The sequence below is a fragment of the Schistocerca nitens genome, chromosome 3 (assembly GCF_023898315.1).
Source record: "Schistocerca nitens isolate TAMUIC-IGC-003100 chromosome 3, iqSchNite1.1, whole genome shotgun sequence".
Lineage (NCBI taxonomy): Eukaryota > Metazoa > Arthropoda > Insecta > Orthoptera > Acrididae > Schistocerca > Schistocerca nitens.
Window position 1 is genome coordinate 921,601,684 of NC_064616.1, and position 27,694 is coordinate 921,629,377.

The 27,694-nt window shown below is 37.0% G+C and overlaps 1 protein-coding gene across 3 annotated transcripts in view; it reads left to right on the forward strand.

The window, feature by feature from the left end:
• LOC126248991 (carnosine N-methyltransferase) overlaps nt 1–27,242 on the forward strand; it is a 171,581-nt gene extending 144,339 nt beyond the window's left edge. For 2 of the 3 annotated variants that reach the window (XM_049950567.1, XM_049950566.1), the window contains exon 9: nt 24,597–27,242. In XM_049950567.1, coding sequence (XP_049806524.1) covers nt 24,597–24,905 — 309 coding nt within the window. In that variant the 3' untranslated portion in view covers nt 24,906–27,242. The remainder of the gene's footprint in view (nt 1–24,596) is intronic. The other variant, XR_007545580.1, reaches the window with a different exon arrangement.
• Nucleotides 27,243–27,694: the final 452 nt, after the last annotated feature.

A 27,694-nucleotide genomic window follows, 5' to 3' on the forward strand; every position in this document is an offset into this window, starting at 1 on the left:
GAAAATATCATTCTTGTGCAACACTACTAGCTCTTTATTCTCATGAAGTAATGAGTGCCATAGACAGGGAATATCAAATTGATACCATATTTCTAGATTTCCAGAAGGCTTTTGAAACTGTTCTTCACAAGCAGCTTCTAATCAGATTGTGTGCCTATGGAGTATTGTATCAGTTATGGGACTGGATTCGTAGTTTCCTGTCAGAAAGGTCGCACTTCTTAGTAACTGACAGAAAATCATTGAGTAAAACAGAAGTGATATCTGGTGCTCCCCAAGGAAGTGTTATAGTCCCTCTGCTGTATCTGGTATACATAAACAATTTAGGGGGCAATATGAACAGCCCTCATACACTGTTTGCAGATGATGCTGTCATTTACCATCTAGTAAAGTCACCAGATGATCAGAAACAATTGAAAAATGGTGTATGGTGCAAAAAGTGGAAATTGATCCTAAATAATGAAAAGTGAGAGGTCATCCTCATGAGTACTGAAAAGAAAATGTTAAATTTTGGTTACGTGATAAAATGAACAAAGCTAAAGGCTACCATTTCAAGAAAATACTTAAGGATAACAATTATGAAACTTAAATTGGAACAGTCACATAGATAATGTTGTGGTTAATGTGAACCAAAGTCTGCGTTTTATTCACAGATCGCTTAGAAGATGCAACAAATCCATTGCAGAGACTGCCTACACTATGCTTGTTCATCCTCTGCTATACTAATACCATGTCCAGCTAGGATTGACGGAGGACATTGAGAAAGTTCAGAGAAGGGCAGCTCATTTTGTGCTATTGCGAAATGGGTGGGAGTCATGAATATGATACATGAGTTAAGGTGGAAATAATTAAAACAAAGACATATTTCATTGCGGTGAGATCTTTTCATGCAATTTTGATCACTAACTGTCTCCTCTGAATGTGAAAATATTGTGTTGACGCCCACTTACATAAGGAGAAGAGATCATTGTAGTGAAATAACATAAATGAGAGTTCCCATGGAAAGATTTAAGTGTTCGTTTTTTTCCATGGCACAGTGGAGAGGAACAGTAGAGAAATAGTGTGAAAGTGGTTCAATGAATCATCTGCTGGGCACTTAAGTGAGAATTGCAGAATAGTCACGTAGAGGTGTGGTAAAATGTTATTACCTGCATGAGACAGGAGACAAATTTCAGTTCATGCTCTGGGCAGAACAGAACAGATTGAAGTTAAATAGTTACGGATGAATCTAATTCAATATAAAAGTAAAGGGAAAAATATACCTGTACATGTCCATCCACTCAATACAATTTGAAATGAGATTCGTCCAACCAGGCATGTTTCCAGTCATCAACAGTCCAATATTGGTGATGATGGGCCCAGGCAAGGCATAAATCTTTGTGTCGTGTAATCATCAAGCCCATATCAATTATGTTTCATTGAATGTTTCGCACCCTGACACTTGTTGATGGCACAGCATTGAAATCTGCAGCAATTTGTGGAAGGGTTGCACTTCTGTCATGTTGAATGATTCTATTCAGTTGCTGTCAGTCTCATTCTTGCAGGGTATTTCCAGCCACAGCGATGTCAGAGATTTGATGTTTTACTGGATTCCTGATATTCATGATGCACTCATGAAATGGTCGTACGGGAAAATTCCCATTTCATCACTATCTTAGAGATGCTGTGTCCCATCGCTCGTGCACCTACTGTAACACCATGTTCAAACTCACATAAGTCTGCCTGTTTATGCATCTCTGTGTTTTAATATGTATCTCTATACCAGTTTCTTTGGCACTTCAGTGTAAATCCATCAAGAAGGCTATGAGAGTATTATGGTAGAAAAAGCAGATGAGCAGCCATTGGCATCCCACTTAAACAATGAATGGACATAATTTATTTCCAATAAGATGGATGTAAAGGAAATATAGGTGAAGTTTAAACTGATTGTTAATCACACTCTGGAGATGTATATGACAAGTAAGTGGATTAAAGATGGAAAAGATCCTCTGTGGTGTGATAATCAAATTTGGAAAACACTGAGGAAACAAAGATTGTGCACTCTCGGTTAAAAAGTAAGTAGAAATTTGTGCTTCTGTTAGCACCATCATACCTTAGTGAAAGATCATTCTGAGAACCCGAGAAAATTCGGGACATCCATAAATCACCCAACAGATCAAAGGCTTCTATCTAGTCTCTCGTCGACCAACCTAGTTTAGCAATAGGAGACAACAAAAGGAAAACTGAAGTTTTAAGTTTCATATATAAGAAATCATTCACGCTTTAGGATCATACAAACATAGCATAATTTTATAGTCGCACAGATTTCCACATGGAAGACATAGAAATTGGCATCCCTGTCTTGGAGAAGCAACTGAAAAATTTGAAAACAAGTAAGTCACCAGGTCCAGATGGAATACAAATTCCATTACACTGACTGGTTGCTGCTTATTTGGTAATTTTATTACACTGAGTGTTCTCTGCCACATTGGTCCTTTACATTTATCGCAAATCTATCTGCCAGGGAAAAGTCCCAAGCAACTGGAAAAAGTATATAAGAAAAGTCAAAGAATGTACCCACATAATTACGCCAATATACTTAACATTGTTATGCTGCAGAATCTTGAACATATTCTCAGTCCAAATATAATAAATTTCCTTGAGACAGATAAGCTTATGTCCACAAATGAATAGAGATTTAGAACACATCACTCATGCAAATCTCAGCTTGCCCTTTTCTCAAATGATATCCTACAAACCATGAATGTATGGCAGCAAGCAGATTCCATATTCCTAGGTTTTTGGAAAGCATTTGACACGGTGCCATTGGCGGTCTGCTGATGAAGGTCCGAGCATCCTAATTGGATTCGCAGATACGTGAATGGTATGAAGACTTTAAGGTAATAGAACCCAGTAAGTTGCCCTTCAGGGTGAGTGTTCAACATGGACAAGGTTGACAGGGCCACTCTTATTCTCTATGTATGTAAAGGATCTGGTGGACAGGGTGAACAGTGATTTATTGCTGTTTACTGATGACAGTGTGATGTACTGGAAGGTTTCTTCCTTGAGTGACTGCAAAGGGATACAAGATCACAATGGTGATGAATGGTAGCTTGCTCCAAATGTAGGAAAATGCAAATTAATGCAGATCAGTAGGAAAATCGTTCCTGTAACATTCGAATACAGTATTAGTAATGTGCTGCTTGACACAATTACATTGATTATATATCTGGGCATCACATTGAAAAGTGATATGAAATAGAATGAACATGTCTGGTAGATAATTGGGCAGATTAATGCTTGACTTCATTTTAGTGGGAGAAATTTGTGAAAGTGTAGCTTATCCATAAATGAGGTGGCATGTAGAATACAAGTGTAATCCATTTTTGAGTACTGCTCGAGTGTTTGGGATCCCCACTAGTTCAGATTAAAGGAAGCATTTCAGAGACATTCTGCTAGGTTTGTTACTGGTAGGTTCGATCAGCACGTAAGTATTATGGAAATCCTTCTTGAACTCAAATGGCTATCCTTGGAGGGAAGACAATGCTCTTTTCATGAGGCACTATTATAGAAATATGGAGAACTGGCATTTGAGACCTACTGCAGATTTATTCTACTGCTGCCATCATACATGTACTGTAAGGACCATGAAGATAAAATGAGAGAGATTAGGGCTCATACAGAGGCTTATAGACAGTAATTTTTCCTTCATTCTATTTGCAAGTGGTACAGGAAAGGAAATGGCAGATAGTGGTGTGTGGTACCCTCTGCCATGCACCATACAGTGGCTTGTGGAGCATATTTGTGGATGTAGATGTACATATGAAATTCCCTACTCTAGTGACAACTTCCAATACACTGTCTAAGTTTAAAGATTTAGGACACAATTTTTTTTTGTGAATTATGCTGTGACACTGAATTACAGAACTTTTGCCCAACTTAGCTTGTTGTGTCTGGCATAATTTTTGCTAATGCTTCTCACTTTCCTGCAAATGTAAGAACTCCATCAGTTGTTTCTGCTGACAGATTTGTAAGTTCCAAACAGCACCTGCTTATGGTTCCAATAACAGCCTCCGTTAAATCATTAGCTTTTGTGATGGCTTTGAGAGGTACTAGAGCACCAAATTCTTCCATAATATTCAAATTTGTATCAATTTCCTTCACAAAAATTGCTGACTGTGCAGTGTTGTGGACATCTTAGCTCTTGTTGAGTGCCAGAGAATAAATTTCAAACTTTGTGGCTTGCTGTTTTAAAGTTTTCTCAACACTATTGGCTAATTTGTCAATAAGATGAAATAGTCTGTCACAATAAGCTTCATTTATTGAACTGCAGTTTGTTGTCAGGGTGTAAATAACAGCAATGTTTTAAAGGACGTCTTTGACATACTCGCCATCTGATAATTATTTTGATTTTGTTGCAATCATTTCCACTATGATGTAACTCATTTTGAAAAGTAACAGCTGCCTCGAAAAGTTAGTTCCAAGTTAGAACACTTCATCTTCATGAAACTGGCCCTCAAATGTATCATATGATGAAGCATGGTTCACATTGTAATGTTGCTTGATATTATATTCCTTGTGAACTGAAACCATTTCATTACAAATTAAATGCATTGCTTTCTTTGTTTACCTCAGTAAAGAAATGCTGATTTTTCCCTGTGACCTGAAATGGTCTGCCCTCCTCCACAATTTCTCTTTTCTTCTTGCTGCATTCAAAACCCATAATCACTTCACTTTCTAACTGACTTGAGTAGCACTGGAACACAATGCTATCCATAACATAACACAGTTAATACTACAGTACCAGGCAACAATCACAGACTGATAGCTGCTCTATTGTTGTATCCAAAGATTATACAGTTGTGTATAGAACTTAGAACAAAAGTAACTTTGCATGATGTGTCACATCCAAGTAACATAGCTCACTAAAACATGGCCCATACAAAGAGAGAACTTTTAAAGTGTAGTACAGAAGGTAAGTGAAAGAAATTCACAATGAGACGAATAGAAATGACACTTTTATTCAAATATAAAAATATAATAATTACACTGGAGTCGCTATGATTCATGATGGTCCCCTGAACATTACATTAGGTGGGACATGGTTCTTAATAGTGTGTGTGCTCACCATGGACAGCAATTCATGCTGTGCAGCATGCATCTTCTCCAAGACTTGCGAGCAGCCCTGCAGGAAGAATGGGCATTTTTGCTTCAATATGAGACTGATGACATCATTCACTGCATGCCCCATAATTGTGAGCCCTGCATTGCTGCCATGTCTATAATGTGGCGACCAGTGCAAAAGAATGTCATGCATCTCCTCGGAAAAATGTAAATATTGCCAGTAAAAAGAAATCGTGTGCAAATTTTAAGGACGAAATATCGAAACTGCACAAATGAGTATCCAGTCTACAGTTTATTATCAGTACACAAAAAATGGAAATTACTAAACATCAAACATCAAAATGTGAACCGTTGATAAAGAAAAGTGCACCAAAAATTCCGCCAGAAACAACACCCTTTTCCGACAAGTGGTCTCAAGTGATCAAGAACGAAGTTACAAAAGTGTTGCAAGAAGAAAACAGTACTATGAAGATTAAAATCAAGGATTCAGAAACACAAATACCTCATAATGAGCAAAATGCAGTGAAAAACCGTAACCATGATTCGTATGAAAACTCGTGATCTGTTAGGCCTCAAACAACTGCTGCAAAAGGAAATAAAGTTCTAGTTTTAAATGACAGTCATGGCAGAAACTGTGGGAGTATACTACAAGATGAATTTGGCAAAAAATTCAGTGTGCAAAGATTATAAAACCTGTGACGCCAATTAAGAAAGTTGTGAAAAACACAGACTAATTAACTGATAACTTCTCCGTCAATGATACTTTAATCATTATTGGTGGTACAAATGACACTGATAAGCCTCTGGAAGAATTGCAGAGGAACATGAAAGATTCTTTGGAATACATACTTAAACTCACACAAAAACAAATGTAATAATTCATCCAATACCACTTAGATGTGATGCACAAGGTCTAAATGGAAAAATCAAAGCTGCAAACTGCCTTACGTTAGAAAAGATCAACACTTCCACAGGCGTGTGTAGGAAGAGATTATCTGTGAATTTCAAAATCGAACACCTGAAAAGAAATGAATACACAACTCATGGTTTACATCTAAACAAACAAGGAAAGATTCGCATTTGTAATAGGCTTGCTTCTTTCATACACAAAAAACTGAAAAACCACGCACTGGTACAGGAAAAAGCATACAGAAATGGACAATCAGATAGAAAGTGCCAGTCTTGAAGTGAAAGTGCCACCCACGAAAAAACAGACACTTGTGGACCATTTTATAACAAAAAATAAGCCCAATGAAAGTCATAACAACACACTTACTAGGTCGAATTTCAAGCCATCAAATGCAGCAACAAGGCAGTCGTTAATGGACAAATGGGTGTAAAAGGACAGAAAAAAATGTTCAGTCGTTCCTGAATAAACTAAATGAAATAGAAATAATATTAAATGATCTAAATGATATTTCTGTATTATGCTTTACGGAACACTGGCTCAAACAAGATATGTTAGAGCAAACATACCTTCCTCAGTTCAAACTTGCAATCATGTTTTGTAGGAAAATATTGAGTCTTGGGGGTACTTGTATATATGTTAAAGAAAATATTGAATTCAATAGTGTAACTAAATACCATAAACTGTCCTGTGATAAAGATATAGAACTCTCTATTGCTTAACTACCAAGCCAAAATACAGTTATTATTTGTGTATACAGGTCACCAGATGGAGAAAAAAAAGTGTTTTACAATCACATGTAGAATCTCTTGAAAGAAATTCGCTCTCCCAAGAAAATTATAATTATGTGTGGTGACTTTAACATTGATTTTTCAAAATCCAATAAATTCAGAAATGATGATATAAATTTACTACAATTGTTCAACACCAGTCCAATGGTAACTGAACCAACTCGAGAAACACCTACCTATCCATCTATTATTGATCAGATCTTCATAAATACATGCAAATATGCCTATAACATACAAGTTGTAAACATGGGTTTTAGCGATCACTATGCTCAGATTCTTGCAATGAATGTTTCAGGACACCAAATTCCCAGTCGAATACAACACACTGTAAGGAATTTCAGTATAAAAAATGTGGAATATTTTTGTTCTCTCCTAGGGGGTGAAAGTTGGAAAGATGTATATGACTGTAATGAGACCAATGAGAAATATGATAAGTTTATGGCTACATTCAAACATTTTTTTGAAATGTATTTTCCCAAGAAAACAACTATGCTAAACTCTACTCAAAAAACAAACAAGTGGATTACAAAAGGGATAAGGATATCACGTCAAAATAAAAGGAGATTGTATGAGTACTCCAAGCATAATACCAGTCCTGACTTCATTGCATATTTCAAAAGATACAAAAGAATACTAACATGAGTTAAAAAATAATAATAAAATAAAAAACTATAAAATGACAAAATATTGTGTGATTCCAAGAATAAAACTAAAGCAACCTGGCAAATTATAAGGAAAGAAATGGGTACCAGGCCAGTTAATCACAGTAATATAGAGCTGATTGTGAATAAAATTAAGCTAACTGACCCCAAACATGTTGCTAGTGCTTTCAACAATTATTTCTCAAATATAGCACAGCAATTAATAAATACACACCATGACAAACAGCCAACCAGTCACTCAGATAAAAAAAATCATTTATACACCTGAGGAACTGTCAAGAATCTTAAAAGAATTACCTAATAAATATTCAGTGGGTGTTGATGAGATACCAGATGCTATTATCAAAGCTAGTGCAACATTTATTGTGGAACCACTAACAGACATTGTAAATTCATCTTTTGAGAGTGGTGTATTTCCAAATAATCTAAAAACTGCAAAAGTAACACCTTTGCATAAGAAGGGTGCAAGAAGTGATATTGTTAATTATAGATAAGTTTCAGTTTTCTCAGGCTTCAGTAAAATTATGGAAAAAAATGTTCCATAGAAGATTAACAGTTTTCTTAAATAAAGAGAGGCTGATAAGTGACTCCCAACATGGGTTCAGAGCTGGAAAGTCAATTCAGTCAGCAATTTTTGCCTTCTTAAATGAAGTATTAAAAGCAGTGTTTGATAAACAACATGTATCTGGGATATTTCTGGATCTAAGTAAAGCCTTTCATGTAATTGATCATGTTGTTCATAATTAACTAATTATGCTAGTTTTTACAGTGATGAGCAGAAAATCAAGTATGGAGTCCCACAAGGGTCAGTTCTAGGACCTGTCCTATTTCTGCTGTATGTAAATGACTTGGCTAGTAAAAAACATGATGGAACCACTGTACTGTTTGCAGATGACACTAATATTCTAATCAAATCACAGAATGAGGAAAATCTGCAGGAGGCTGCGATATCAGTTATGCGTACTTTAACACACTGGTTCAAGACTAATAGGCTCATCATAAATCCTGAAAAAACTTTGGTAGTTAATTTTCATACCACACAAAACCTCCATCATGCAAACCCTATTTTCACTATCGAAGGAAAAAAATGTGTTGAAGGTCAGTCATACAAAATTTCTAGGGGTACATGTTCAGGCAGATCTGAAGTGGGAGGTACACTAAAACAATTTAAATAAGTGACTGAATTCACTAGCATATACTGTTAGGATCCTCACTCAAAATAGAAGCTGCTCATCAGTGCTGACAATGTATCATTATAGTTTACAGTCGCTACTTATGTACGGAATAATTTTTGGGGGGAATTCCACAAATACTACAAAAACATTTAAAATACAGAAAAAGATTATCAGGGTGATAAAAAAAAGCTAAATATAAGGATTCCTGTAAACCCCTTTTTAAAACTCTGAAAATATTTCCAGTGCCTTGCTTCTATATATAAGAAATGCTAATTTTCACAAAAGGGAGCATCTTAAAAAAGGAAAATCTCTTCAAACACAACTGATATACACACACATGAAACTAGACAGAAGATGAACCTACACAGGAACACAGTAAATACAAACTTATGCAAAAGAGGAGTGTATCATTCTGGAGCTATGTCATATAACCATATGCCTTCTTACCTAAATTGCATACCAACATTAAAAGCATTTAAAATAAAGTTAAAACAGTTCTTGCTTGACCACTGCTTCTATTCTTTGTCTGAGTTTATGGAACATCATAATCATTTACAAAATTTCACTAATTGTCAATTCGTGATATAGTTTACATTGTGGTTATCATGTCATCTCACTTAATAACTACTATTATCACACGTAGAAGCAATGTAGTACACCAACCTACATTATTATGCATTTTCATTATGTTAACAATGTAGTCCAAATGACTACTGTATTGTAAACTAACTAGGTTTACCACTGTCCTATATCACATCTACAAACAATGTATGAAACTGATTCTTGGACCAATAAATAAATAAATATTAGGTGGTCGCACCCGATACTGAGCACATTAACCAGTTGTAGGAATTCATGTGCATATCCATTAAGGTGGAAAAAAATGAAGAACTTTTTTTGTCTAAGATTATGCATGTTGCAGTTGTTTACATTCTACTTTCTTTACATTGTTCCTATTTTACTACTATCACCGGTTTATACTGTTGTGTGGCAAAATAAATGCAACCATGTAAAATTTCTGTTTGTTGTTTCAATTTTGGACACCAGTGTACATTCAGCTTTCTTTGCGTGGACAGATTTTATACAAAGTATTGGAGAGGATGCGATATTTAATCATATATGCCAATTACACGTGTTCTTGGTGATATTTTGGGGAGTTTTAACATTTTCCTTGTTTCTGCATTTTCCTTAAGTCTGGACCTCACAAATATGAAACATGGGTGTTTCACTGTGTTATGTTCCCAAAAACTGCTGCAGGCAACAAACAACTTAGAAGTGGATCGTATATTTCCTTCTGGCCCTGAGACGTGGCTCGGAAAACTCTTCCTTAGATAAAGTTGATCAATGTATCACATTAATCTGTCCAGTTACTCATAGGTGACACCAAAATAGAGGCTTTCAGGCAAAATATTGAATTTCATCCTCCAAAATTCTTTCACTGTTGATGAGTATACCACAGTTCCCCTTTTGACAGTTTTCCAAGCACTGAAATGATAAATATAAAGTTAAGTGATTGCAGAATTTAAATCCAGTTAAATTTGGTCAATAGAACAAAGGCGACTGTATTTGGTCCAATACCTTTTTGGTTATTTGTATGTTATATGAAAGGATTTATTCATCTTCTTGTAGCTAATTCTTTTTTTCTGTAGTGATTAGATTAGATTACATTTACTTTACTTTCATTCCAATTGATCCATAGTGAGGAGGTCCTCCAGGATGTAGAACATGTCAGAAAAACAATAATACATGACAAATATGTACAACTGAAACAAACTGTTCCATAGATTTCGTGTTTGTTTTGAATACAGTCAGAGAGAGTCCCTTTAGTCAGCCATAGTGCCAGAAGTGCTAGTGGTTTTTTTTTTTTTTTTTTTTTTTTTTAAATACAGTCCAGAGACAGGTAGTGCTATTTTCATTGTTTTCTACAAGAAGTGTCTAGTACCCACAGTTTAGTCAAATATCAGCCGCCTTTAGTGAATTAGCAGTTTAGTTAAAAGTTGATTAACTTTCTACAGTAAATTGATTTCTTAGGATGGATAGGATGTGTGGGAGTCTGGTGTGTCGCGTTGTACACCCCAGGTGTTACATGCTTCACCCACTGTCCCTGCTGTCGAGACATCTTCGCGGGTACGGGGTACGGTCGGGCCACCCTCTCCCCAGGGGAGTGGCAGGTTCAGCGGTGTTCGTGGCGCACGAGGCGGAGGGTCAATGTGGAAGCTGGCCGTGTGGCATCGCCCGCTCTGCCTGTGAGTGGACATGTGGCTGCTCCTTCAGCAAGGTCCGAGTAGGCACACGGGGGGAGGGGTTTATTAGTGATTGGGAGCTCCAACGTTAGGCGGGTGATGGAGCCCCTTAGGGAAATAGCGGAAAGGTCGGGGAAGAAGGCCAGTGTTCACTCTGTCTGCTTGCCGGGGGGTCTCATCGCAGATGTGGAGGAGGCCCTGCCGGCGGCGATAGAGAGCACTGGCTGCACCCGACTGCGAATTGTTGCTCATGTCGGCACCAATGACTCCTGCCATCTGGGTTCAGAGGTCATCCTCTGTTCATACAGGCGGTTGACAGAGTTGGTGAAGGCGGAAAGCCTCGCTTGCGGGGTGGAATCTGAGCTAACTATTTGTAGTATCGTTCCCAGAACCGATCGCGGTCCTCTGGTTTGGAGCCGAGTGGAAAGTTTAAACCAGAGGCTCAGATGATTCTGCGGAGATCTGGGGTGCAAATTTCTCAACCTCCGCTATCGGGTGGAGAAATGTAGGGTCCCCCTGAATAGGTCAGGCATGCACTACACGCAGGAAGCGGCTACAAGGGTAGCGGAGTGCGTGTGGAGTGCACATGTGGGTTTTTTAGGTTAGAGAATTCCCTCTCTAGGCCCAACAAGACGCCTCCTGAGATGCAGCAAGGTAGGAGTAGGCAAAATGCAACAGGGAATAACAATATTAATGTGCTAATAGTAAACTGCTGGAGCGTCTATAGAAAGGTCCCAGAATTGCTCTCATTAATAAATGGTCACAATGCCCACATAGTACTAGGGACAGAAAGTTGGCTGAAACAGATGTAAACAGTAATGGAAATTCTAAACTCAGATTGGAATGTATACCGTAGAAACAGGCTGGACAGTGAAGGGGGAGGCGTGTTTATAGTGATAAAAAGTGCAATGGTATCGAAGGAAATTGTCGGAGATCTGAAATGTGAAATAATAACACATCCATGCCCATGGTAATCGGATGTCTCTATAGGCCCCCTGGCTCAGCAGCTGTTGCGGCTGAGCACCTGAAGGATAATTTGGAAAATATTTCAAGTACATTTCCCCACCGTGTTATAGTTCTGGGTGGAGATTTTAATTTGCTGGATATAGACTGGGAGACTCAAACGTTCATAACAGGTGGAACGGACAAATAATCCAGTGAAATTTTTTTAAGTGCTTTATCTGAAAACTACCTTGAGCAGTTAAACAGAGAACCGACTCGTGGCGATAACATATTAGACCTTCTGTTGACAAACAGACCCGAACTATTTGAAACAGTTAACACAGAACAGGGAATCAGTGATCATAAAGCGGTTACTGCATCGATGATTTCAACCGTAAATAGAAATATTAAAAAAGGTAGGAAGATTTTTCTGTTTAGCAAAAGTGACAAAAAGCAGATTTCAGAGTACTTGAAGGCTCAATGCAAAAGTTTTGTCTCAAGTACAGATAGTGTTGAGGATCAGTGGACAAAGTTCAAAACCATCATACAATATGCGTTAGATGAGTATCTGCCAAGCAAGATCGTAAGAGATGGAAAAGAGCCACCATGGTACAACAACCGAGTTAGAAAACTGCTGCGGAAGCAAAGGGAACTTCACAGCAAACATAAACATAGCCAAAGCTTTGCAGACAAACAAAAATTACGCGAAACGAAATGTAGTGTGAGGAGAGCTATGCGAGAGGCCTTCAGTGAATTCGAAAGTAAAGTTCTATGTACTGACTTGGCAGAAAATCCTAAGAAATTTTGGTCTTATGTCAAAGCAGTAGGTGGATCAAAACAAAATGTCCAGACACTCTGTGACCAAAATGGTACTGAAACAGAGGATGACAGACTAAAGGCTGAAATACTAAATGTCTTTTTCCAAAGCTGTTTCACAGAGGAAGACTGCACTGTAGTTCCTTCTCTAGATTGTCGCACAGATGACAAAATGGTGGATATCGAAATAGACGACAGAGGGATAGAGAAACAATTAAAATCGCTCAAAAGAGGAAGACTAGAAATCTACTCTGTAGGAATCAGCATGGGTTTTGAAAATGACTATAGTGTGAAACCCAGCTCATGCTATTTGTCCACGAGACTCAGAGGGCCATAGACACGGGTTCCCAGATGGATGCCATGTTTCTTGACTTCCGCAAGGCGTTCGATACAGTTCCCCACAGTCGTTTAATGAACAAAGTAAGAGCATATGGACTATCAGACCACTTGTGTGATTGGATTGAAGAGTTCCTAGATGACAGAACGCAGCATGTCATTCTCAGTGGAGAGAAGTCTTCCGAAGTAAGAGTGATTTCAGGTGTGCCACAGAGGAGTGTCTCAGGACCGTTGCTATTCACAATATACCTAAATGACCTTGTGGATCACATCGGAAGTTCACTGAGGCTTTTTGTGGATGATGCTGTGGTATATCGAGAGGTTGTAACAATGAAAAATTGACTGAAATGCAGGAGGATCTGCGGCGAATTGACGCATGGTGCAGGGAATGGCAGTTGAATCTCAATGTAGACAAGTGTAATGTGCTGCGAATACATAGAAAGAAAGATCCCTTATCATTTAGCTACAATATAGCAGGTCAGCAACTGGAAGCAGTTAATTCCATAAATTATCTAGGAGTAGGCGTTAGGAGTGATTTAAAATGGAATGATCATATAAAGTTGATCATCGGTAAAGCAGATGCCAGACTGAGATTCATTGGAAGAATCTTAAGAAAATGCAATCCGAAAACAAAGGAAGTAGGATACAGTACACTTGTTCACCCACTGCTTGAATATTGCTCACCAGTGTGGCATCTGTACCAGATAGGGTTGATAGAAGAGATAGAGAAGATCCAACAGAGAGCAGCGCGCTTCATTACAGGATCATTTAGTATTCACGAAAGCGTTACAGAGATGATAGATAAACTCCAGTGGAAGACTTTGCAGGAGAGACGCTTAGTAGCTTGGTACGGGCTTTTGTTGAAGTTTCGAGAACATACCTTCATTGAGGAGTCAAGCAGTATATTGCTCCCTCTATGTATATCTCGCGAAGAGACCATGAGGATAAAATCAGAGAGATTAGAGTCCATACAGAGGCAAACCGACAATCCTTTCCACGAACAATACGAAACTGGAATAGAAGGGAGAACCGATAGAGGTACTCAACGTACCCTCCGCCACACACTGTCAGGTGGCTTGTGGAGTATGGATGTAGATGTAGATGTAGAAGCTAATGTACTTTCCACAGGTCCCCAGTGGAATGATCGTCATTTTTGTAATGAACGCTATACGAAAGAATCATTTTACAAACACTAATGCACTGAATTTAAAATAAAAAAGAGTTTTTTTTATGTATAAGGTAATAAATGTGCAATATAACTACTACAATACTTATTTACAATGAACACATTACTCTACTGAAATGGTAGAAGTTAGATTGTACTTACACACACACACACGCGCGCACACACACACACTCTTATTTACAATGAACACATTACTGCACTGAAATGGTGCAGAAAATATATATAAACACACACACACAAATCAGTTGGTTCTACTGAGAAATTCATCAATGGCCACCAATAAATCCTTTAGGCTTCTCTTAAACTGAATTTCATTGGGTGTTAGGCTTTTTATGGCTCCTGGAAAGTTATTGAAAATTTGTGTTCCTGAACAATGCACACCTTTTTCTACAAGAATAAGTGACTTTAAATCCTTGTGAAGATTATTCTTATTTCTAGTACTGATTCCATGAATTGAGCTGTTGATTTGAAAAAGTGATATATTCTTAATGACAAATTTCATTGAGGAATAGATATATATTGGGAAGCAGTAGTTAGAATCCCTAGTTCCCTAAACAGGCCTCTACAGGATGTTCTTGAGTTCACACCACATATAACTCCTACTGCACGTTTTTGTGCCTGGAAAACTTTAGCTTGGCTTGATGAATTACCCCAAAAAATAATCCCATATGACATTATGAAATGAAAGTAAGCATAGTATGCCAGCTTTTTCATTTTTATATCCCCTATGTCTGACACAATTCGCGTTGAAAACAGAGATTTGTTAGACACTTCAGCAGTTCTGTGGTGTGCTCCTCCCAGTTGAATTTATTATCAAGCTATAATCCCAAGAATTTAACACTGTCCACTTCTTCTATCTGCTTGTCATCGTATGTTAAGCATATACTCGTGGGACATCCCTTACAAGTTCTGAACTGCATGTAGTGTGTTTTTTCAAAGTTTAATGACAAAGAATTGGCTAGGAACCAGTGATTAATGTCCACAAATATTTCATTAGCTGATCTTTCTAAGACTACACTTGATTTGCTATTTATTGCAATGTTTGTATCATCAGCAAACGAAACGAACTTGGCATCTGGTAATGTTACTGATGAAAGGTCATTGATATACACAAGAAAAAGTAAGGGCCCTAAAATGGAACCTTGTGGGACCCCACATGTAATTAGTTGCCTGTTGGATGATGCCTGATAGCTTAATACATGTCTCTTTCCTAATAACACCCTTTGTTTCATACCAGAAATATAATATTTGAACTATTTTGCAGCATTTCCTGTTACACCATAATATTCTAATTTACTTAAAAGGATAATGTGATTTACACAGTCAAATGCCTTTGACAGATCACAAAATATACCAGTTGCCTGCAATTTTTGTCTAATGACTTAAGTATATTTTCACTGTAAGTGTAGATAGCCTTCTCAATGTCAGAACCCTTTAGAAATCCAAACTGCGACTTTGACAGTATGTTATTTGAGATAAGATGGTTATAAAGCCGATTGTATATTACTTTTTCTAAAATTTTTGAGAATGCTGGTAAAAGTGAAATTGAACAGAAATTTGATGCTATTTCTTTATCTCCCTTCTTAAACAGTGGCTTAACTTCAGCATATTTCAACCATTCAGGAAATATTCCACTGATAAATGACTAGTTACACAGATAGCTTAATATGTTACTTAACTCAGAATCACATTCTTTAATTAACTTTGTTGATATTTCATCATACCCACTAGATGTTTTTGATTTTAAAGATTTTATGATGGACATTATTTCTGCTGGCGTAGTGAGGATCAAATTCATATCATGGAAGTTACTTGAAATGCCTGGTCTGGGGTAATCCATAGCAGCATCTACAGAACCTGAAAACCCCATCTTTTCAGTAACAGTTATAAAATGTTTGTTAAAAAGTTCTGCAACGCTATACACATCTGTCACTAATGTATCATTTACTCTTAATGCTATTTGTCCCTCTTCATGTCTGGTTCTACCAGTCTCCTCCTTCACTATATCCCATATTGCCTTTATTTTGTTATCTGATATGACTATCTTTTCCTTGTAATATATTTGCTTTCATGTTCATATTACAGAGTTTAATATTTTGCAGTATTTCTTGTAATGTGCTATAGCATTAACATCAGAATTGTTTCAGATTGACAGATTCAGTTTTCTTTTTGTTTTACAAGATACTCCTATTCCTTGAGCAATCCATGGCTTCTTTGTAGACTTTGCTCTAACCTTCGTTAGTTTTGGGGGAAAACAGTGTTCAAATAAGGTAAGCGCTTTATTAACAAAAGTGTTATATTTTTCATTCATGTCATGAACACCGCAAACATCAGTCCAGTGAATAATCAATTTTTGGCTTATTGATTACCCTCTTGAGCTCAGATTTAACAGATTTTATAACCTGTTCAGTATTGACATTTGACAGAAGGAACTGCATCTCATGGTCTGAGAGGCCATTGACTATTGGTTTTGTAATATAATTTTGTTCATTGGACTTTTCTATAAAGATATTATCAATAGCTGTTTGTGAGCAATTGGGTACCCTAGTGGGGAACCTTACACTGTGAATTAAGTTGAATGATAGTGTTACTAACTCAAATAATTTCTTATTGGGAGAGTCTTTAAGGAAATCTACATAGAAATCACCAGCAACCACTATTTCTTTGTTTTTGGTTGTTAAATGGGCCAGTACAGCTTCAAGGTGGTTTATGAACAGATTAAAGTTACCTGCAGGTGCTCAATATACACTCAATATTGTGAAGGATTTTTTGTGAAATTCTAGTTCTGTTGCACATGCTTCCATATGCTGTTCTAGGCAACATTTATGAATGTCTATGTTCTTAAATTTATGAGAATTCCTGATGAATGTGGCAACTCCTCCTTTCTCCATTTCTGCTCTACAAAAGTGAGATGCTAACCTAAACCCTGTAACACTTAAAAGGCTTATACCAGTGGTCATATGATGTTCAGAGGGGCAGATTATGTCAGCTGGGTTTGAGGACTCTAATTCATCTATGCAGATATTTAATTCATTAATTTTATTTCTCAGTCCTCGAATATTTTGATGCAGTAAAGATATCTGATATTTCACATTGACTTAGTTAAAACTGGGTAGAGTTGAAATATCTGCTGAGTGTTGAAAATTCTTAACCAATAGGTCTCTGTCCTAACCTCTCTTAAAATTTGGTTTCTTTCTGTCCTCCCTACCCTAAAAAAAGGGTCTTTTCTGAACCCTATAACCACTGGTATTTTATCACTCATGACAGTGCCTCCCCCCTTTAACTTTTCTGCTGTTTTCCCAGCCAGTTTGCCCTTCCCTTTCCTGTTGAGGTGAAGGCCATGCCTAGTATAATCCCACCTATTGAAAGAATCAACAGGAACCACACCAATGTGTGACCCTGCACTCAACATAACCAGCTGTTCCAGCTCCGAATTAACTCTCTTGACAGAAGAGTTCAAATGAGGTCGGTCATGGCGCCCAAGAACAGATACAAACTCAGCACTAGTATGCTTCAATGCTGATGCAATCCTTGCCAGGTCACACTCTATACTGTACCCAGGATCTCTGTCAATAATATTTCATGGCCCACCCACTATAAGCACAGTGTCTTCCTTAGTGAAATCTTTGCAAAGTGATCCTAAATCCTCTGTAACCTGCTCCAGACCAGCACTAGATGTAAACAAAATTGGTGACGTGGTATTCTGATCCTAGTTCATCCTGCAAAAGTTGGCCAACACCTCTTCCATGGGAACTACCTAATAACAACACTTTCTTTATCTTTACTGATTTCCCTACATTCTTGCTTTTCAATTTGCTGCTGAAAGTTTGTTGTGCCCTGTCTACACCTGCAACTGCTTGAGGCTCACCAGCTTCTAACTGAAGCAACAGGTCAAATCTATTTTCCACATTCACCACAAAGCTGTCAGACAAAGTTCTAGGCCTGTTCCTCCTGTTGCCTGTTGCCACTTCCCACCTCTCTTTACCCTTCTCCCTCCTTAGCCTGTCAAGATCTCCCCTGGCCTTGTCTAACTCAGCCTGGAGGGTGGCAGTTTTCCCCTCCTGTTCTAGTATCTTCCTATCTCGACTACATGTCCTACAAAACCACTGATGAGTCTCATTTACTTCTCCTATTCCCATGCCACTACAGTCACCCACATGGAAAAAACAACAGCACCTGTCACACCAAAGCCCCGACCTAAGAATTCTGTGGCAAGTCAAGCACTTTTTGCTCATGATAAATGTAATAGTTTATTAAGAATAAGTCAGTTAAATTACAAATAAACATGAAAATATGATTCCACAAATTTGGCCTATACACAACTGTGTGTAAACAAAAACAACAGTGCAAAATTTCTGAAACAACAACTTAAACTTTACGCTACTTTCCGGAAATGTGAGTTAAATAATGAAGAGGTATGCTACAGTTAAATTGCTGGAGAGCACAAAAAACAACTTGACAAAATTCTAGAGATTTGCTGCAGCAAAACGTAAACAGAAAATAGGACTGTATGATCTTTTTGCGTTTTCTGCTATATTACGTAAAGAAAAATGAAACCTTTAATGGTACACTTAAAAGGCATACTAATACACCTCTATTTACCATGTAATCAGTACTAAACTATATGTTTTTATTATCTAAAATGACTTATCTTTACAAGAACACCAAAACTTGTGCTAGTTGCCTGGCTGCAGGGCTGCCAACCTTGAAGTGTTTGAAGTGATTGAAAAAGCCACAAGTCATTCACGTCATTAGTCAATGAACATAATGATAGACCACAACTCACACATGGCCACTGTCTCTGCCTCAATGCTCATGTGTGTGAATGTGTGTGTTTTCTACTTTGGAAGGAAGCCTTTTGGCTGAAAGCTAAAATGTATGGCAGTCTTTTTGTTGTACTCATCTGTGACTCAACATATCCTCTCTATGGTTAGTAGCAATCTATCCTTTTCATGATATTGTAAATATAGATGCCACATATAGCAAAATTAAAACAAAAACAGTTTCGAGAAAAGCGAAGTATCAGAGAAGATAAGGCTAAAAGGTGGAATATACAGAACGACAATATAAAAGAGAGAATCTTGATGACAATATTATGGAAAGAAAAGAGGGAGCGGATGAAGATGAGGTGGGTGATATTATTCTGCAAGAATAATTTGACAAAGCTCTGACAGACCTAAATCGAAACAAGGCACTTGGAAAAGATGCCAACCCTATGACTTATCTTTTATAGCATTTGTACATTTAGAAAAAGAGTGTTGACTGGAATATACTTCTTAGAACACCAAAATTTTCAAGTACGTGTGGCAGAAGATTACATGTAATTTGTACAGAAATGAAACTGCAGTTCTAAGAGTCAAAGGACATGAAAATGTTGCAGCAACTGAAAGGGAGTGGGACAAGGTTATAGCCTATCCCCTATGTTATTCAGTCAGTACATTGATCAAGCTGTTAGAAAACTAAGGAAAATTTGTGAACATGCATTAAAAGTTTCATACAGACATAGTAGATCTGTCAGAGATGGCCAAGCACTTGGAAGATCAGTTTAAAGGAATGGATGTGTCTTAAAGTGGTTATAAGATGAGAATAATGAAGATAGAACAAAGGTAATGGAGTGTAGTTGAATTAAATCAATTGATACTGAGGGTATCAGATTAGGAAATGAACATTGAGGGTCTGATTTATAAAATGGTTGATCTTAGATTAGCACAAAAAATGAATTCAGACCATGTTGGACTTGGAAATCTGCATTGTATTACATGAGATTATTTTGCCAGGAATTGGGATCTACTTTGATTAGCAAAATTTCATGGCTCAAGTCAGGTTAAATTGAAGTTGTTTTCACACAAATAAAATATGAAAAGACAACAAGCTATTAAAATCAAAGCACTCATCAGGAGTAGGTAATATACTAGATTTTGCTGTTATATGTGAATCACTGATATATCTTGTAAATCTATCCATCTCAAGTAGCAACTTTCCAACACTCTTAAAAATCACTAAAGTGAAACCACTTCACAAAAAAGAAGCCAAGAAGAGATTGCAGACTACAGACCTGTTTCTTTACTGTCAGTGTTTTCGAAACATGTAGAATTCTTTTTTTATTTTATTTTTTGTAAAAAGCCACTCAACAAAAACAGCAATCTTTTCTGTTCTATATGAAACACTGCAGCTATCATTTGGCAGGAATGTACATTGAACATATTTTTAGACTTATTAAAAGTCTTTGACATTATCAATCATAATAAATTAATTAATAATATTGAGAACTGTGATATTAGGGGAGAAGCACATAACTGGATTAAATCATACCTGCATGAAAGAAAGCAGCTCGTAGAGCTAAGACATTAAGTAAATAGCACAGTCAGTATACATCAGTCAGATCTTTTACTGCTCAAACACGGAGTATCCCAAGGCTCCATACTATCTCCAATCCTATTTTTACTAAATGTAAATTATTTAGCTGTAGACAATAGTAACAGAAAAATGTATAAATTTGCAGATGACTCAAGCATCTTAATTGCAGGAAGTACCAAATAAACCTTTGAAAATAGCATTAATGCCATCACTAAGAATGCAATAGACTACTTACACGCAAACAGTTTAATTGTAAATCTGAAACAAACTGTCGCAGTGGGTATATTCACCAGCCAGAATAGGACATCAACTTATCCTCATATTGAAAGAAATGGACAAATAATTGAAAAACAAGTACAAAATTTCTAGGTTTGTGGATACAGCAGAACATGAAATGTGGATATGTTTGTAGACTAAATAAACAGTAAACTGAGCAAAACAAATTTCATAGTACAAATAATAGGGAACTGTATGCCATACAATAATCTCAGAACTGCATATTTTGGTTATGTTCACTTGATATTGAAATGTGGTGTAATATTTTGGGGATACTGTAGAGCAATTTTGAAATCATTTTGCTCACAGAAAACAAATTGTTAGACTAATGGAAGGGATAGACCATGTATGCTAAAAAATGTTGCTGTTATAAAAAAAAATTAAACAGTAACATTCAGTGCATTGCCCATAATGAACCTGTACACAGCTACCACACGTGATAAATAAATAAATGATGTAAACCCAAAACAGATAATTGTAGTATTTTTACAGGAAAGCATACTCCATCCTGACATCAAACTGTATCATGCATTGCCCAGATCCACAAAAATAGTAATGGACAAGAACAATTTCAAATCAACTATGAAGGATTACTTACTTAGTGTAGCACTCCTTCCATAGCTACAGTAAGGGAGTATCCAGTGAACAAAACTGTAGCACCAATGATAATTGTAAAGTGTATAGAGTAATAAAATATTGTGTAATATTGCTTTTGCTAAAAGTGATGTGTGTAAAAATATCAAGGAATATCTTCTGTAAACTGAGCAGTCCTAGATCAACAGAGTAAATAAATAAATAAACAAAGTGATCTTTATTTGCCAATGATGAAATGAATTTGGGTGTCTGAGGATAGGTAGTTATGTGCTGGATTGAAAGGTCTATGGTTTAGTCCCAGACAAATTGTAGGACCTTTTTTCACTTATTACTTTTTTCTCCTTTGTCAGTGTTTGTTAATGTGCAAAATGATATGTTGCACTGTGGTTCTGAGTACACATCTTTACAACACGATACATTCGATAATGACATTATGTATCGATGATGTATGATTAATATCTGCCACTGAAGCACAATAATTGTGTTGACAGCTGATTTTTAGTGGTATTGCCAAGTGTATTCTGTGCTAATTTAGATCAACGTTCAACCTCATTCAGTGGATCTAAGTTTAGTGTTACACATTACAACAGGTTCCTGAACAGAGTTCACATTCTGAGCTAAAATCAAAATTGGTTTCCAGTCACTGACATTTATAAAATCGACCCAGAAAGTAGTAGATGAGTTTTGCTATTTGGGCAAAAGAATGGTTGTCGATGTCAGAAGTAAAGAAGATATAATATGTAGACTGACAATAGCAAGAAAATCTTTCCAAGAAAAGAAAAGTATGCAAACATTGTATATCAATTTAAGTGTAAGGGAGTCCTTCCTGAAAGTATTTGTTTGGATTGTACCCTTTTATGATTGTTAAACATGGATGATAAAACAGTACAGTAGCTCCAGGTAAATGCTGAAGATTACATGAGGAGATTAAGTAAGTAATGATGAGGTAATGTATCAAATTATGGACCAAAGATTGTGGTACGACACAATTTGAATAAATAAAACAATGGAAATCTGGAATGGAATGTACAGTATTATGAAAAGGATAGTTGCTACTCACCATATAGCGGAGATGCTGACATACACGTACGCACAACAAAAAGACTGTCAGAAAGTGTGTGCCTATGTGCGATGCAGCATCTCTGATATATGGTGGTAGCAACTATCCTTTTCACAAATTTGAATAAATAAAAAGATAGGTTCAAGGACACCAAGAAATAGGTAATGTGGCGATGGAGAGCAAGACCAAGGCTTGAATACAATGTAAGCGGGTGGAAATGAATACAGGGTGCAGTATTTATGATTATGTGGGAAGACTTGCACAAGATAAACTAATAGGGAGAGCTGCAACAAATTAGTTTCAGACTGATGACAACTATTACATTATGAAGATCAAAAATCTCCAGTGTAGAAATAATCATGGATTCAACAAACAGTGATAATTTAAAACTCAGCACACACTGTACATGAAATCCAAAAGGGCAGTAGATACCTGTACTTGAGTTAATGCCGTGTATCTCAAATTGTTGAATGCATTTGATACAATTCCTCACAGTAATCTAGTGAATTGCTGAATGTTGGACTGGCGTTGTTACTATACTGAAGACTTTGTAGCAAATATAATTCTCAGTGGGGAGATATTGTTTGATGTGAAATGAGCTTCTGGAAAACATCAAGAGGATGTTATAGAACCATAGCTGTTCACAGTCTGTGTATAACTCATGTGGTGAATAATGTCGGCAGCTCCATGAGACTGTTACTGAAACACGTTAATATATATTTGTGGCTGTTGCAACCCAGAAAATTGCAGTTAACTACAGAAAGATCCGCAGAAGGGCAGCAAGTGATCCAAGGACTGTCTGTTGACTCACAACAAAAACCTACATATTATATTGCTCATAAATTGATGATAAAACCAATTATTGTTTGAATACACAATTGACATTCAGATGTATAATAACTAGTTGTATGTACCTGGAATTATTTAAAACTGAACATCAACAAAAAACTAGCTGTAGAATAAGCAGTTGCCAGACTAAGGTCCAGTGGAATAATCTTAATTAAATAAAATTCTTTAAGGAAGAAGGTATCATACGAAACCCTCGTTCAACAAAGTCTCACTTATTGCTTGTCAGTGTGAGACCTTCATGAGTGTCAGGGATATGCTCATTTATCTCAATTTGCAGACACTGCAGCGTATATATACAATCACAAGAGGCTTACTGTTAAAATTATGAGTGCACACATTTCCAAGAATAGTCAGGCAACATATTATTTCCTTCAACACATATCACACATCCACATTGTAGAAATTGGGTGTGCACAGAGGCTTACTGACAATCATTCATCCCAAATACCATTTGCAAATAGAAGAGAAGTTAGATACACACTTTATGGTGACTTATGGAGAATTAATATAGATGTTGAGAAATTAACAAAATTAGTATATTAATGTGATTTTTGTCATCCCATATATGTTCAATTTAATTTGTTGTATGTTCTATAGATAAAATGCATGTTAAGTTTTTATGGTGTGGAACATCTCAGTTTTTTTAAAAAGTCAGTTTATCAGAGACAACTTTTGAGTGCTTCTCTGCCTACATGCTGATCATTTATGTGGGGTAGTGTTGTGTAGTGTAGTGTAGTGTAGTGTTGTGTAGTGTTGTGATGAGTCATTGTAGTCATTTGCTGGTAAATGCACACTATTGCATGTTGTAAGGATTTTGTAAATGCAAATGATACAGTGCAATCGGTGATTCAGACAAGATGAGAAGAACATTTTAAATGAGTGGAAACAAGTAGAAAAGCAGCATTGCTATACAGCTATTGCCTTTACAGTGGGAGTTAGAATTAAATCCATCCATTCTATCAGTACATTCTCCAATTTTGATACTTCTTTCTTTTTTCATAGAAAATCAATATATTACAAACTGCACTGTCACCGTTTTCAGCTGCGGGTTATTTTGTTCACTTAACTAATCATCATAAATACTAGCTCAAATATTAAAACAAGTAATACATTTCATGCCAGAGCATTAAAAGCTGTCTTTTAATCATTGATGCCTTCTAAGGACTTAGCACTGTGTAAGAAAGTTGACTATATTCCCCTGACTTATGCTTGCAACTGCAGCCTGTATCTAGTGTAAGGTCATAACATTATCTCTTAGTTTGACTGACTGTGGTATTATATTCTGTTCTGTTTTCTTTGCAGACTGTAAGATATAATGTGGAGAGTACTTATGCGCACAACACTGAGTCATTATTGCAGTATAAATACAAGAGTATATTTTTTGTCTGCACTAAACCTGTACCAGTACATCAGACAGAAGCGCATGCTGCGGCTGAAGAAAATGTGGAAAATGCTGCTGGAACAAGTTCTTCCCAAAGTGAAAATTCTTCATGCACAAACCCGACAGCTTCATCTGAATCACACACTAAGAAGAGAAAGTCGAAACCAAATTCTGAAGAAACACAAGATAATTCAGATTCACCTACGACTGATGTACAATGTGATAAATAGCAACATGATTCTGACATAAATACTACTGACTGAAAAGAAAGAGGAAATACAATGTAAACCCTGGGGCAACATTAATCCTCACATTCCTTGAATCATTGTGTTTCTGAATCTTCCACTAAACAGAAGTTTCCTTCACATCATTAACTGGGTGTGCACATTTTCCCACATATTATGCCACGTGGGAAATTTTATTTTATATACATATTATATTTGATCACTTCATATAAACAGTCTATTTGCATTTCATCCTTTTGTCAGTATCATTAAGCTCCATTACATAACTCTGCCATACAGCACAATTTCTCCATCTTCTGTTCCTTGCATCATCATAAATTTTTCTCTCTAAAGCCTTTATTCTCTGTAATTCTAATTTTTGTGTAATTTTTATCTCTGGTATTAAGACACTCCTTTTCTCTCTTACTTCATTTAGGACTTCATTGTATTTTAGTCCTTGAACTGAACTGATTAACTGCTAAGTATTATGTTCACATAATCAGTTCCAAACTGTCAATAACCTTCATAATGTAAAATTAATTGCCCTTTACTTATCTTCTCTCTCACCTGAAAAAGTAAGTTGAAGGCTAGTGATATTTATTTTGTCATGGTCTCAAATCATCGATTTTCATATCAGATAAGAGAAGACGTATTTCATTCACTTAGGTTATCTCTTCTGTTGTCATAAGCACTAGTCTGTGTATGACTAGCAATTTGTGGTTCTTCTGTATGTACCAGTGCAAAGCTTTCTGTGATGACAATTTCATTTTTAAAATAAAAAAAAAGCCAAAGTCCTTCATCGTTTGGAATATTTGGGGACTGTGTGTGTGTGTGTGTGTGTGTGTGTGTGTGTGTGTGTGTGTGTGTGTGTGTGTGTGTGTGAAGCACTCAGAAGTAGAGGTACAAAAATGAGTCAAATTTACAAAGCCTTTGGAAGTATGAGCCAATTTATCAGTAAATATATAAAGTTGTTGTCAGTATTATCCCATTTATCAGTATGACATTGCACCCACACTGGCCTGGACGCTTGCTCTGATTCAGTTGGGAAGGGTGTCATAAAGCCGTTGTATCTTGTTCTGAGGCAAGCTGGCCCACATCTGTCATAAATGGTCCTTGATATCCTTGATACTAGCACTTGGAACGAATGCATGTCCAAGTTGGCCGCAGGCATGTTCTGTCAGGTACAGACCAGGGGATCTTGCTGACCATGGGAATACTTCCATCATGATGCAGTCAGTTCATAGACATTCACATCATGTGTGGACGAGCATTGTCTTGTTGAAAACTGGCACCACAATATTGTATGTCATGTGAAACATAACACATGGGAATGCTGGATACCCGTGACATTCCATCATGCCACCATAGTTGTTTCGGTCACTACGAGCTATGACCTGAAGTCATACTCTATGGCTCCCCACATCATGGCATCAGGAGTGACAACACTGTGCTTCTCCAAAACATTGGAAGAGTAGGACCTCTTCCTAGGCCACAGCTGTATTTGTTGATGATGGTCACGCAGTGTGGTGCAGAACCACAATTCATCACCGAACAGAATACAACACTGACCATCAGCAGTCCATGCTTCTCAGGCACAGCACAACTCCAAACCTGGCCATTTGTGTTGTGGTGTTAATGGCAGCTTTTGCACATAATGGTAATTCCTTGGTCCAGCTGCTGCTAGTCTCCAACCAATAATGCAGAATGACACAGAGTGTTGCAGGGAGCTGATTACTTGTTCTTGAATGGCAGGCAAAGATGTGAAGTGGTTACAGTGTGCATGATGCACAACACAGTGATCCTCCTTTGAGGTGGTCAGACATTGTCAGTTGGAATTTTGACAAGTATGCCTGCCCTCACATTCCCATGCAGTCCAGTATTGAGCCACTGTCACATCCAAATGCCTCACAAATCTGGAAATACCACGATTTGACCAGCAAGCCAAATGGAGGCCCACAATGAGGCCCCTTTCAAACTCTGTCAGGTGCTGATAACACTTTCTCAGAGGAGTACACAGTATCTCCATGTCCTTCACAGTGATCATTCAACATCCAACACTGTTCCCACTTCCTGTATATCTTGCCTAGTAACAACACTAATAATGAACAACATTAATGCACTCTGGTGGCCTCCCACAGAGAACTGCTACTCTTAATCATTTATCCTCCTGCCGATGGTATGTACTTATTCAAAGTGACATTGATTCCAACCATGTCTCTGAGTGCTTCACTTTTTTTATCATGTATTGTGTTTTTGCTACTGTTGGATGTTAACAGACACTTGAAGAAATGAACCAAATGATTCAGTAACATAAATTGAAATAAATGAAGTGAATATAATATTTCCAGGCATACTGTTTAATTTACCAGAAATTGCTGGGAAACACTTCTTATTGACAACTGTGTATTAAACAGTTGTATGATGATGTAAATATTCACATATTTTTTTCTTATTTTTTGTGAAGACCATCAGAAATGTAATGTGCCCTTTACCAAACCATAAAGCTGTGATTGATACATAGGTTGCAATACCATAGTGCTTTACTAGACACAGTCCTATTGGAGGTGGTATGCCCTTGCCTTTCTGTGGCCTTTGAACTGACTTACCCAGCTAGTTATTGGGGACCTACAGTTTAATGTAGACTCGTAATCATGGTGCAGCTTAGTATTTTTCACATTAAGGCAAAAGAAGTTGTAAGTGAATGATAAAATCGTTACAGTGATTGGGGATTGAAACCCCAACTTTTAGATATGTAATGTGGCACTCAACCACTGAGCCGCGACTACCACAACACA